Source organism: Sciurus vulgaris, assembly GCF_902686455.1.
Source record: "Sciurus vulgaris genome assembly, chromosome: 18".
NCBI classification, from domain to species: Eukaryota; Metazoa; Chordata; class Mammalia; order Rodentia; family Sciuridae; genus Sciurus; species Sciurus vulgaris.
Genome location: NC_136479.1, coordinates 30,481,852 through 30,496,130, shown reverse-complemented (window position 1 = coordinate 30,496,130; position 14,279 = coordinate 30,481,852). Strand labels below are relative to the sequence as shown.

Genomic DNA, 14,279 nt, shown 5'->3' with positions numbered 1-14,279 from the left:
TTAATAAGTCTTCTACAGGCTTACTAAATACAATTAAGAATCATACCATCTATATCCTACTAAAAAGACTGAAAATTTACATTCCAGTTGCTTGTTCTAAGAGATTTAAGTCCACTTTCATATTACTGATGTAGCCTAAATAAGGCTAGACAGGTAAGCTCCCATTCTAATTGCCATCTTTTGTATTTTTTCCCATCTTCCCAGGCCTGGCGAGTGCCTGCTGTGCCAGGCAGGGGGACAGGGGCACTCAGGTGGCCTCAGGTCTACACATCATCCTTAACCCCTCTGTCCTGAGAAAGGAGGCTTAGCTGTTTCTTTAGTTCTTCAATTTCTTTTTCTTGCTCTATTATCTTCTTCTGTAGGGTGAGATTAACCTGTAAAGAGAAAAATTTTAAGTTCCATTTAAATGGCCACTTCTGAAGCTGGGGTGTAGCTCAATGGTAGAGCATACAGGCAGTAGGCATGAGGCCCTGGGTTTGATCCCCTACACCACAATAAATAAAGAGTAACGGGCAGTTCTCACTTTGCAAAGTTCCAATACACATAAATTCATTATCACAGTTTAAATAGCACCAGTCACCCAAATGCATGGCTCCAGGGTCAGCTATCATGGTGTACTAAATACAACTGTGTGACATTCCTCAGCTCCCAAGATACTGTGTAAATGAACAAAGCACATTAAGGGGTCAAATATGTCTTTCCTTTCAAAATCTATCAGTGCTTGGTCACTATATATCTGTTAGTTAACAACAACACATGACTGTGTTGCCTCCTTGTCTTCCAGTGAGGAATCTACCTGACATTTTTAAAAACTGGATAAATGAAAGAGGATATTGGCCAACAAATATGAAGTGCATCAAAGTAATGAAAAGTGATAATGCTGGAAGCAATTTTGAATCAAATGAAAATGGTGTTATAGAAGAGTGGCCTGCTTGTGGGAATGTGGTCACCATCAGAAAAAACACTAGATATGTGGTCACAGATTAAGAGCTGCTTTCAACCTAAGTTAGGAAACAGGTGATACCAGCAAAAAAAAAAACCACTGGAAACTCTCAGAGATATTTTACAATGATGATGACAAAAAAAAAAAAAAAAACTGGAGAGAACATGACAATTAGGGGAGTCAAAGAAAAGAAAAGGTGCTCACTCCATGTCCCATGCTACCAGAGGAAGGTGGCAGGCACTGTTTACTCCTGGAACTCATCAATTTCCAATGTTGCTAATTACTATGCATTAACTCAACAATGATTTTATGATCTTTTTCATTTCCACATGTTCATAACTGACAACATAAAAGTTTTAATGTTTGACACTTTAAAGATCACAGAACAATCATAACCTTTCCTATTAATTACTTGGCATTTTTTAACTTTGTAGAGTTACTTTTACAGTTCCACATTTCCATGCAAAGAAAAGACTGCCTATATACAAACCTTTACATATACAGGTATGTGTGGGGTTTTTGTTTTTGCTTTTTTAAATAAAATCGTACAAGATGGGAGGAATCTTTTTCCATAAACACCAAATAACTATCATTTCTAATAGCTCCTGACCTGGTACTACAGAATCCTTTCTTAAGAAGATAAATGCCTACACTTGGTTTAGAACCACACCTGCTACTTTCACTTTCTCAAAGGAAATATCACATCTACCATTTTACCATTTAAGCTAATAAAAATTTATTTTTAATTGAAAATTAATATGCTTTAAATAAAAGAAAAATCAACTTCCTGATTTTTTTTTCCCTTTGGAGGGAACCCAGGGCCTTATGCATGCTAAGAACACCTCTACCACTGAGCCACACACCTAGCCCCAATGGAGTCTTTAAAACACTCCAATTGATTTCCAAACTAGTGTAAATCAGAATCACTTCAAGAGTTTGTTGGGGCTGGGGTTATGGCTCAGCAATACAGCACTTGCGTAGTGCATGTGAGGTGCTGGGTTTGATCCTCAGCACCACATAAAAATTTTAAAAAATAAAGGTGTCCACCTATAACTAAAAAAAAAGTTTATTAAAGTACAAACTGCTGCCCACTCTCCTCCCAGAATATAAACCCCCCAGCCTTTTTTGGTACTGGGGTTTGAACTCAGGGGCACTTAACCACTGAGCCACATCCCCTGCTTTTTTATTTTTCATTTAGAGACAGGGTCTCACTAAGTTGCTGAGGCTGGTTTTGCACTCTCGATCCTCCTGCCTCAGCCTCCTGAGCCACTGGGATTATAGGCGTGTGCCACTGCGACCAACTCAGAATTTCTCTTAATAGGTTGGGAGACTGGTGAGGGCAAGAATTCTACCAAGTTCCCAAGGGATTTTCTCCTGCTGACCTGGAGACAACACTTAGGAAACCGCCACATTCATGGACTGCTGCACAAACTTTGTGTGTAAATCATTTGGGAATTTTGCAAACACGCAAATTTTCACTGAGAATGTGGAGCTCCCAGGTAGCACTGATGCAACTGACCTGAGAACCATAATTTGAGTAGCAAAGTACTAGATAATCTGTGAATATATCTTTGAATCAAGCTTTAATTAAATCTTAGGTTTCTTGCTCCACTCCCAGCCCTTACAGAGGACTGAACCTAGGGGTGCTTTACCATTGACTTACACCCCCCACCCCCACCTTTTTGTTTGTTTGTTTTAATTAAAACAGGGTCTTCCTAAATTGCCATGGCCTCAAACTTGTGATCTTCCTAGCTCAGCCTCCTTGGGTAGATGGGATTATAGTGTGTGCCACTGTGTCCAGCTAAATCTTACAGAAGTTTACAGAGGAAGAGAATGGATGAATCACCTATTGTTTCTAGTAGACTAGTGGTTGCACTCGACACTGTGAACTGGGTCAGGATGGAGGAAGGGAATGGGATGCCTAGGGCAACACCATATCACAGGGCTGAAAACTAACATCACAGGTATACGATGAAAGCTCCCCCTGTGGTGAAAACAGCCTCTGCCACCACTGTTCCCTCTACACCTTAGAATTACTACTCTCTTTTGTCCTTTGATATGTGTCCCTTTTTATTAGTAGGCACTTTTATAATCATTTAGAAAAGGTTCATGGTTGAAAAGGAGAAATGAAAACCTTTTCACTGACTAATAGGGAGATGAAGCTAAAAGTGAAGCTTATCGTTTTAATACTGGAAAGCTGGCAGTGAGTCAGCTCATGTAAACCCCCAACACAAGTGTGCTATGGTATAAGCTTAGTACTTGATACACTGTTAGGGAACTCAGAATGGGCTTAAGGTTTCCATAAACCTTAATCAAAACTCAACTGTTCTTCATGAAACAAGATTCACAGTTTAAACAGATTCTATTTCAAGCTTGATATTTCCCCTAGCATTAAATAATTTTACGTACATTTCCAGAAGTTTGGAAAAGTTCACTCTGCAGCAGCTGAAGAGCAGATGGTCTCTGAGATGCATTCCTCCTAGTTAAGTGCTGGATATACTTGGCTTGTACTGGACACCTTTTACTGAGGGATTCAGGTATGTGACCAGTTCTTACTCCTGTTAAAACTGCTGCTCGCTCCATTTCTGTTCCAAATGGCTGAAAGAGCTCAAGCAGGATTACACCCAAGCTGTACATATCTGACTGAAAAAAGAACAAAAAAGGGAGTTCAAGAATGCAATACAAAGTTAGAATGACACTTCCACAGCAGTTTATATTCTCTCAAACTAGCAAGGACTTCTAAGGATGAGGATTTACGATCACAAACAGATGGGAACACAACAGGAAGGTCCATGCCTTACAAAAACAATTATCTACCCCAAGCAAGAGGTGACCAGGACTTTCACAACCCAATCTCTTTAATACCCTTAAGAGGCATCCATGGGCATGCAGGTCTGATGGTCAGGTGAAGGGCAGTGATATCTCCCACCACCCACAGCAGTCAGAGCCCTATAACTGTCTCCACCATCCGTGACAATCGAGGCCTGACCCAGGCAGAGCAACAGAAGCTTGCAACCGTTAGTGCGAGCAATACAGGATTGTCACTGGGTCCTTTTCTGGTTTTACCTCTGCCTATACTCTAAGCATTCCTGGTAGTGTTTGCAAACTCTCATAAGATCTGTGCTACTGGGCTGGGTCTGTAGGTCTGTGGCAGAGGGCTTGCCTAGCATGTGTGAGGCACTGGATTCAATCCTTAGTTTATTTAAAAACAAAGGCATTCTGTCCATTTACAACTAGGAAACAAAACAAAACAACACCCCCCCCCCCCCCCCGCCCGGTAATCCCAGCAACTCATGAGGCTGAGGCAGGAGGATCTAAAGTTTGAGTCTAGCCTGGCAACTTAGCAGGGCCTTATCTCAAAATAAAAAAAATAAAAAGGGCTGGGAATGTAGCTCACTGGTACTGCCTGGGTTCAATCCCAGGAAAAAAAGGGAAAGAATGAATCTGTGCTATTTCCCCTAAAAACTAATTTTTTAGGAAGGTCTTTACTAGATAGGCTTTTAGAGACAGTCATGGTTTCTTCTGGCAGTTCTTTCCCAATAGCTAAAACACTAATGCACTCCTCAAAAAGGAAGAAAATTTAATAGACTATTATTTGGGAATTTTTATTTTTAAATGTATTTTTAGTTGTAGATGGACATAATACCTTTATTTTTCATTTATTTTTATGTGGTGCTAAGGATGGAACCCAATGCCTCACGTAACCCAATGCCTCACGTAACCCAATGCCAGGCAAGCACTCTACCTCTGAGCCACAACCCCACCCCTAGACTGTTATTTTGAAAAGGGGATTTACTTTAACACTTCTTTGAGGAACAATAAAAGATACTGTGCATGGTGGCACACACCTGTAATCCCAGCAGCTCAGGAGGCTGAGGCTGGAGAACTGTGTGTTCAAAGTCAGCCTCAGCAACTTAGAGAAGCCCTAAGCAACTCAATGAGACCCTATCGCTAAATAATATATAAAAAGGAGCTGAAATGTGGCTCAGTGGTAAGGATCTCTGGATTTAATTCCCAGTACCAAAAAAAGGGGGGGGGGGGTGCTTCTCTGTAGGATTTATTGACCTAAGTTTGAAGTGAAAAGAATGAAAAGTTGAACACGGGCTTCTATGAATTCTCACTTCCTGAAGCAAATGGTGATAGTTCAAAGAGGAAAGCTCATTTCAGAACAACTTGGGACATCCATGGGATTGTGTGTGTATGTGTGTGTGGTGCTGGGGATTGAACCTAGGGCCTTGTGCTTGCGAGGTGAGCACTCTAACAACTGAGCTATCTCCGCAACCCTGGGACATCCATGGATTCAGAAATAGTAAAGTAGCTTAAAGAGCAACATAGTCAGATTCAGGGGAAAAATAAGGCTTCTTACTAGAGCAGCATGGTCAATAGGTCACCTGCAAGACTGTTCTCTCCAGACACCTCTAGTATACAGCTTCTGCACTTACTGTACTGTTTGATACTTAATGATTGCAGAATGACTCAAATGAAAGGGTAACAAGCAATAAATCCTACCTTGGCATCATACCCAGATCCTTCCAACTGCTCAGGTGAGGCGTACAGACAAGTACCCACTCTGGAAGTGTGTGTTGGTGTTTCTACAGTTGAAAAAGCACATATTAAATTCTACAGTGTTAACACTGTCAACATTAAGAAACATGATAAGCAGGGTGCTGTAGCTCCTAAGGGAACAACAGCTGTTTTGTTTTTATCTTAGTTTTGTCATTAAATTTTTGTGATTCTCTTTAAATACCAATATGTTTGACCATGTTTCTTTTTTAATTCAAAAAACAAAAACTGCTTACCCTTCCCATTTTTATTGGTCCAATCTGCATTCTTCTGTATGATGTCTGTGCAGGCCAGGCCAAAGTCTCCTATTTTTACTTGCTGATCAGGACCATGAAGAAAAATATTTCTAGGCTATAAACAAACACAACAAGTCTACTCCTTAGTTTTCTTAAAACAAATAGTGAAGACTCATGAGTGTTAAAAGAGTTATTAACTCTGACACAGGGTGCAATGGCAAAGGCCTATAATCCCAGCAACTCAGGAGGCTGAAGCAGGAAGACTGCAAGTTTGGGATCAGCCTGGGCAACTTAGCAAGGCCCTTTCTCAAAAACAAAATAAAAAGAGTTGGCAATGTAGTAGCCAAACAAAATAAAAAAGATTGGGGATGTCAACACCCCTAGGTTCAATCCCTAGTACCACCAAAAAAAAAAAAATGATAGCAACTCAGAAGCAAGTAGCCCTATCAAAAATCAAACTCTGAGCAACAGTTCTCAAATTTGGCTCTATGTAGACTCATCAGAGAAGTTCATAAGAATCTCAACATCTTCACACAACTAAGTGAAAATTCCTGGGGTTGAATGCAGGTCCCAAAGTCCCAAAGGCATTTCAGCTCTAGAACCATTAATGTAGAGCATGCTTTATACCAAGACAAGTGCTTCTTGACTTTGTGTGTCATCATCTGAGAAGCTTTTAAGAACTGTCCTCCAACAGTCAAAGACTCATGTTTTTATGAAAAACTCTGGGAGTTTGTTTTTATTGTTTTTGTTTTTGTTTGGTTTTTGGTGGGGTGGAAGGTGCTGGAATTGAACCCAGGGTCTTGTGCAAACTACGCACACTCCTCCAGGCCAATTTTTTTTGGAAACGGCAAACTCCCAACCCTTCTGCTTCAGTTTCCCTCAGCCATGATGCTCAGCAACTTAGGCGTTTTTCATAAGCTCTCAGATATCTCATAAATTACCCAGGGTTGGGGACAACTAGATCACACTATGAAGATACACATTTGGTCTACTTAAGCAATTTTCCCAGATCCAAAACATCTTCCAGACTATTCCTATACCAGTGAAAAACTGCATTAGCCAGGTGCAATGGCAAACGTCTATAATCCTAGCTACTTGGGAGGCAGAGGCAGGAGGATCACAAGTTCAAGGGCAAGCTCAGCAATTTAGCGAGCAAGACCTTTCTCAAATTTTCAAAAAGGGCTGGGGATGTGCTCAGTAGTAGAGCACTTGCCTAGCATATGTGAGGCCTTAGGTTAGATTCCCACCACAGCAAAAAAATAAAACAAATGCACCCACATGATGGGAAAGATTCTACTAAAATTAAAAAAAAAAAAAAAAAAATACGTGGGTTAAAAGTTTTCTTAATTTTAAATGTAAAAATTTTTATGTTAATATATAAATATCCTGTTTTAGTTCTATTAGTTGTTTGAACTAAAGTTATCTGGAAGAGAAAGCAGAAATAATCTTAAGTGTAGGATGAGAGTTAAAATGTTTTTGTGACTGAGTAGAAAAGCCTAAAAACTGCTGATATTTGGCACTATGCAATCAGGTAACAACATCTAAAATGGTCTGGCTTCAATTAAAAAATGAAATGTATTCACAAATAGGCTCCTCAACAATTCTAGAATAGTTCTAGAACTGCACCGAAGGGATCATCATAAAGAAACTGAAACTGACAGATTCCATAACAGCAATTTCCCCTGAACTCAAGAGCCTCAGAATCTTCTCATGGGAAATATAACCAAGAAGGGAAGCAGAGACCTGGTGGTTGACAGTGTCAAGTCACCAGAGGACAGCTCAGACACAGCACTGCACACTAAGCTTTACGAAGCCATAATCAAAGATGACTGCACTACAATCAAGGCACTTCTCAGAAACCACCCTGTCAACAAGCCCCTGACTATTCTGGCCAGATCCACCAGTTACAGATTACATCTGAGCCAGGTACCTTCTTTTATGCTTAGTCACTTTTAGAAAAAAGACAGAGGCTTATGGAGAAACATGACCTAACACTTGTGAACTACCTAAGCTCCTCCCTGCCCTAACAAAACACTTGGCTCACACTTGGCTCAGCCACCAGCCAGCACATCCCACAACAGAGCAGAGTGCAGGTCTGCAACACCTTCCTTCCATTCACCACGTATAAACTGATGAAGAAAAGACTAGAACTTATTTGGCTCAAAGAACACTACGTCATCCTCTCAAAGATACTGATAGTAATTATACCTATGCAGTGAACTTATTTTTTAGTCTCTTTTTTGACTCATTCATTTGTTTGTTTGGTACCAGGGATTAACCCCAGGGGAGCTTAACCACTGAGCCACATCCCCAGGGCTTTTTAAATTTTTATTTAGATACAGGATCTATGCTGAGTGCTTAGGGCCTCACTAAATTGCTGACACTGGCTTTGGAACTTACACTCCTCCTGCCTCAGCCTCCTGAGCTGCTGGGATTACAGGTGTGCACCACTGTACCCAGCTTAATATATACTCTTTTATGACTAATTTTTATAAAACCATTATTGCCTATACAGTTAATTCTTTGTTCAAAAAGGAAGTCATAGCAGGGTACAGTGGCACAAACATCTAATTCCAGCAACTTTGGAGGCTGAGGCAGGAGGCTCCCAAGTTTGAGGTCAATCTCAGGAACTTAGTAAGACCCTCAACAACTTAGTAAGACCCTGTCCCAAATTAAAAAAATAAAAAACAGTGAGGACATAGCTCAGTGGTCAAGCACCCCTGGGTTCAGTCCCTAGTATCATTTAAAAACAAAAAAAGGAAGTCAGCTTCTCTTTTCCTCCCTCCCCCGTGTATCTTACAGCCACAGTATAAAATCACATGTGTGTGTACACACACACACACACACACAATTTAAGAGCTGGCATAAACAGCTCTGCTAATCACAGAACATATGCTGTGTTATCTTTGAAACCCTAAAAATTCAGTTTTTGCTCCTGATGATATGACTTTGCTAAAGCCTTAAAACATAGCACCTACTTGCCTGTCACTTCAATTTAAGGATAAATGACTTTATAGCATTAATTTTACACTATGAGTCATTCACAGGATCAACTTTCAAAGTCCTGAGTGTTATTTCTGTTGCCTTGGTAAATTTGCATTTCTGTAAAATATAAATTCTATAATATGAAACTTCCTGGGTATTAACCATTTAAAATAGGTAAACAGCAAAGGAAAATTTCAACACATATGCCAAAATACACTGAACCAATGTAAAACTAACATACTTTGTTCCCTTGGAATGGCAAGCTAGCACAAATATTACTTTACAAACTATGTTTATAATGCATTTTGATTTTCCCACAGCAAACACAGTCCATTATCCCTATTCATCTGGCTGCCGAATACCACAAGGCACCAAGTTTGCTCTGTTTGTTAGAACATGGAGCTGACCCAGAAGTAAGGTAAGTCAACTTAGTAGACCATCCTAAGTGACCATCTCTAGTGACTCAGAGGTTATCTGTCCTAGTTACATATGGGCTTCTACATTCTTCATGGGTTTAGAACTACAAATCATCTAATCTTTTATGACTAGATGAGATATTAGAAAAACTGGAAAAGATGCAAGAACACAAACTACTCAGCTAAATTAATACACACTGAGTATTAAGTGCTCAGTAATAGTATTGTGGAAAATATATTAAGTTCTGGCCATGGCCCTAAGGAAATCTAATAACCTAAGAAAAACAAGACAATGGGTCTTTTTTTATGATCCTCCACTAGATTGTAAGCTTCCTGAAAGAGAAATTTATCTTGCTCACTATTCTAACACCTAAACCAAATGCCTCCACCAAGTAAGGACCCAATCAATAATATCTGAATAAATGAAAGAATGACATGGCATAAAAATAATAAACTTCTTGGACCCTGTTCATTAGAGTCCACCAGATATGCCTTGCTTTCAATCTCTCCCTGCACCTTCACCCCCACCCCAGCTTTTGAATTCTTCTCCAAACATCCATCATGGACTCCCTATATCTCCTCAGGGGCTCCGCAGAGCATCCTTTCCTGCCCTCAAAACTATATAACATTCCTGAGTGAACATTTCCTGCCCTACACCTCTCTGCAAGTTTGCCCACTTCCAATATTACTTCAATAGTTAACTATGTTTCTTGTCTGGAAGACCTCAGGGCCCCTTACTGTCCCCCTTGACCCAGGGCCTCACACTAATAAATCTGTGTAACCTGAAAACTGGTGGATATCCTAAAATTACCCAGCAATACAGATTCTGAAACATTTCTTCAAAGAGGTTAAAGGGTAATAAGAAAATGTTGCCTTCTTAAGCATTAATTCTTCAAGTAGAGCCATTCTCACTGTGAATCTAACTAACATGTGATAAATACCCTCCAGGGACACACGAGGCCTCACAGCTCTTCACCTGATGCTACTGCACTGGCCAATCACTTCTACCACATGGACAAAACCAGGTGACAGAATCCAAAGGATCCTGACAGACATTCAGAATAATGCTGTACTGTGTCTCCGCATCTTGTGTGAACATGGAGCTCGAGTTAATGCTCGAGTTGACAACAGCAACAAACATTCGCCCCTCCACCTGGCCATAACATACGGAACCTACCCAGTTCTCTCCATTTTGGCCCAGAATGGTGCCCAGGTCAATGCCATTAATGAATCCAGCATGACACCCCTTCACATGGCTGCCGATGTACTTAATAAGGAGATGATGGAAACACTCATTGCATGTGGTGCAAATGTTAACTGTGCTGTCTCTTCTACTGGGAACACAGCCCTGAAGCTGGCAGTGTGCACCGCATCAAGCAAAGCAGGCCGACTGCTAGCAGCAGGGGTGAGCTGCATCCGTGTGCTGCTAATTCATGGAGCCAAGGTTAATGCCCAGGACCACGAAGGTCAAACAGCTCTCCATGAGGCATGTTTTGGAGGCAGAGAGGCAATAATCAATCTCTTGCTGGAATTTGAAGCAAATGTTAATATTTTAACAAAAAATGCAGAATCTCCAATTTATATGTACCTTCAACGCAGTTCCAACATCAGAGATGTGACACTTCTTGCCAGACTACTTTATCACACTTACCCTTTGAGACTGACCAATAAGCAAGGAATCCTACCTGCAGGAATCATGCTACCAGAATTCCACCTCTTAAAGGAAACCCTAATAAACTTATCTCAAAAACCTTTATCCCTAGAGGATATCTGTAAAAGAAATATCAGAAATATTTATGGTGAGAAATACAAACAACATCTGAAGAAGCTTCTCCCAATGAAGATGTGGAACTCTATATACTGTTGTTACGACTTAGCTTACCTCTTGAAATAAAACCTCCAGGTTCCTTAGTGCTGGAGAATTTCAACAACTGCTTTTTCTGACTAGACATAAACCAGTAAATACATAACCCATCACCCTTACATCCCAATGTAGAAACTACTGGTTCTTCAACCCTTTTCAAAAAATAAATTGATTTGCATATTAACTCTTTTTAAAAAAATATTTTAATTATAGATGGACACAATACCTTTATCTTATTTACTTATTTTTTTATGTGGTGCTGAAGATTGAACCCAGTACCTCACACATGCTAGGCAAGCACTCTACCACTGAGCTACAACCCCAGCCCCTGCATATTAACTCTTATGCTCCTTAATTTTCTTTTAAATGCCTTTACCATGATGTAAGTTTTGCCTGGAAAGTAAACAAATTACTTTAAAACTTGTCAAAGAAGAAAATATTTTTCTTGATAGTCTTTTGTGGATTTAAAACTGGAATAGTGCTTATCTTTTTTAAGCAGCAAAAAACTTTCCCAGAAAGTTTATTATCTACTGATATGATAATATGTGAGCATTTCTGACAGTATTAATTACATTTAACATCACCAATATTAGAACAGTACTTGGACTCCATAAAGAATGTTCAAATACTCTAAAATTACTGCTTTTAAATTTAGTCTAAGGTTCTCTTGTCTGGCCCTATGCAACGACGATTTAAACAGATGTAACAATGACCTCCCAAGTATATGAACAAGGGTACATCATCTCACTATACTCAGGGAGTCCACATCAAGTCACTCCTCACACGAAACTACCAGTTGCTGCTCTCAAGAATTTGGAGACCCTACTTACCTTCAGATCTCTGTGTACAATTCCCATGTTATGTATGTAAAATACACCTTCCACCAATTCTTGAAAAATTTTTGTTGCAACACTGGCCATAACATATGGACCTGGAAGTAAGGGGCGGGAGGGGATAAATAGTTTCATTTCTCTCTCTCTTTTTTTTTTTTTTTTTTTTTGTGGTGCTAGGGATTGAACCCATTATATAAATATCTAAATGTTAAGGTAGTTCTATACACATTAACATCACACATTTGGGCAATATTCAGATTTTTAACCAAGTCAAGGAGCTGTGGAGGACATTCTGGAGCACAAAGTCAACAAAGAAAGTGTTCCTCAGCTAGAGAAGAAACCATCAGACTGGCACCCAATCCTTGATGGACTGTGTGACCTGAAAGAAGGAACCTCTAATTTTACCCAGAATCAACTAAACCCTGTATCAATTACTTTTTAAACAATTCTCAGACATTAGGTGGCTAACTTAGATGTAGTTTAAGTATGTGGCAAAAAAGAAAAAAGAATTGGGCATGGTGGCACAAGCCTATAATCCCAGTGACTTTTGAAAGGCTGAGGCAGGAGGATCAGAGGTTCAAGGCCAGCCTGAGCAACTTATTAACACCCTATCTCAAAATAAAAAATAAATGGACTGGTGATGTAGCTCTGTAGTAAAACATCCTTGGGTTTCCCAGTACCAATTAAAAAAAAAAAAGTGAATTCATCTAATTAATATTTATAAGACTAAATCAAAAATTAATAAAGAAAAAAATCCTGGAATTTTCCTACCAAGTAAATTTAGTAATATCACACTAAGCATTTAATAGCTCAGTCATTTTAAATCATTAACTAACCTATTGTTTATATTCATGTAAAAGAACCCTGCCTGAATGCTCTCTTCTTGAATGAGCCTAGTTTGTTTTACAGCTCAAACCTATTCCACACAGAATAACTTTTTACAATATCTGGCCTATAATTGGGCAATACTTCAGAAAACAAAAACCTGTGTGTGTGTGTGTGTGTGTGTGTGTGTGTGTGTGTAAAAGCAATGGTTCCACTTATAAAGACCCCCACTGTGATTCCCCATCACATGAAAGTCATCACTCCCCTTCTGCCTAGATAGAAACGTAAGAAGAGCTTTTGACTGCCACAACTATGCAGAACCACTACTTTCCTGTGGTGTCTTGAAAACATGTGGTTCTTGTTTCATATGCCTCACCTCTCCATATGGCAGGCAACAGTCACAGGATTCAGACCTGACCCGGGGGCAGACCTGACCACACAGGGACCTGACTCTGTGGCAACAGTGTCCATTCAGTGCATTTTCTCTGCCTAGCAATCTGCTACATCCTTCACACTCCCCACATTAATCCTCACAACAACCCACACCACAGGGACAACCCACAAATGACAGATGATAAGACGAACTGAGAGTATTCCCAGACTTGCATGGAAACTTACAGCTGGTAAGTAGAGTCAGGTCTCAAACCCAGGTCTGCTGCTCATGGGATTGTTGGGAATGGTGAAATGTAAAACCGGCTAGGGTTGTGGCTCAGTGGTTGAGTGCTTGCCTAGCATGTGTGAGGCACTGGGCTCAATTCTCAGCACCACATAAAAATAAATGAATAAAAATAAAGGTTCATCCACAACTAAAAAAATATATATTAAAAAAAAGAGACTAAAAAAACAAGAAAAAGAACTGACATAAAGCTATCAACACAGGGTTTGACTACTACAAAGTTAAAACTTCAAAATATTTTAAGCAGCAAACAGTCCGGCATGATAGCACATGTCTGTAATTCCAGCTACTCAGGAGGCTAGAGTATCACAAATTCAAAGTTAGCCTGGGAAACGTAATGAAACCTGGTCTCAAAATAAAACATAAAAAGGGTTGGAGGTATAGCACCAACCCTTTTCAGTGGAAAAGCACCCTGGGTTTAATCTCTAATACAAAAAAAAAAAAAAAATACACACACACACATTATATACACCAAATACACATATATACATATACACACAACATTCTAGCAGCATCATACATGTTTTTCCTTTATTGTTTTAACAGATTTCTTGTACTAAATGGTAAAAATTAAAATTTTCATGCCATATTTATTCTCCAAATGGAAGTTTAGAGATCAGGGACTGCATACAGTGTTCCAATAAACTGTTTCCATTTGTTCATGTAGCAGGCAAAAGACACATACACAGGGCACTGAAAATAAGCAACACACTTCCTGCCACAACTGAACTGAACCAATTACATGCCCTCCACCTAATTACATGGTAAACCAGAGAAGCAGCACTGGGTGCATGGAGAAGCTTCTGGAGATAGGGTTTGTCTTTGCACGGGAAGCTGGTCTCAGATTTTGAGTAAGTTAATTAATGTATATCTTAGACCCAATAAAGAAGTGGATGGCAAATGATTAATGACTGACATTTAGTTTGACTTAAAATCAA

The 14,279-nt window shown here is 39.6% G+C and overlaps 2 protein-coding genes across 4 annotated transcripts in view; one reads left to right on the top strand and one right to left on the bottom strand.

The window, feature by feature from the left end:
* Positions 1-227: 227 nt before the first annotated feature.
* EIF2AK1 (eukaryotic translation initiation factor 2 alpha kinase 1) overlaps positions 228-14,279 on the bottom strand; it is a 32,185-nt gene continuing 18,133 nt past the window's right edge. For all 3 annotated transcript variants that reach the window (XM_079121248.1, XM_079121249.1, XM_079121250.1), the window contains exons 11-15: positions 11,838-11,938; positions 5,743-5,857; positions 5,453-5,535; positions 3,353-3,586; positions 228-374 (exon numbers count right to left, since the gene is read on the bottom strand). In XM_079121248.1, coding sequence (XP_078977374.1) covers positions 264-374; positions 3,353-3,586; positions 5,453-5,535; positions 5,743-5,857; positions 11,838-11,938 — 644 coding nt within the window. In that variant the 3' untranslated portion in view covers positions 228-263. The remainder of the gene's footprint in view (positions 375-3,352; positions 3,587-5,452; positions 5,536-5,742; positions 5,858-11,837; positions 11,939-14,279) is intronic.
* ANKRD61 (ankyrin repeat domain 61) lies at positions 5,864-11,794 on the top strand. The gene is made up of 3 exons (XM_079121313.1): positions 5,864-7,668; positions 9,048-9,145; positions 10,092-11,794. Exons 1-3 carry the CDS (start codon positions 7,453-7,455, stop codon positions 11,035-11,037), a joined length of 1,260 nt encoding a protein of 419 aa, XP_078977439.1. The 5' UTR covers positions 5,864-7,452; the 3' UTR covers positions 11,038-11,794.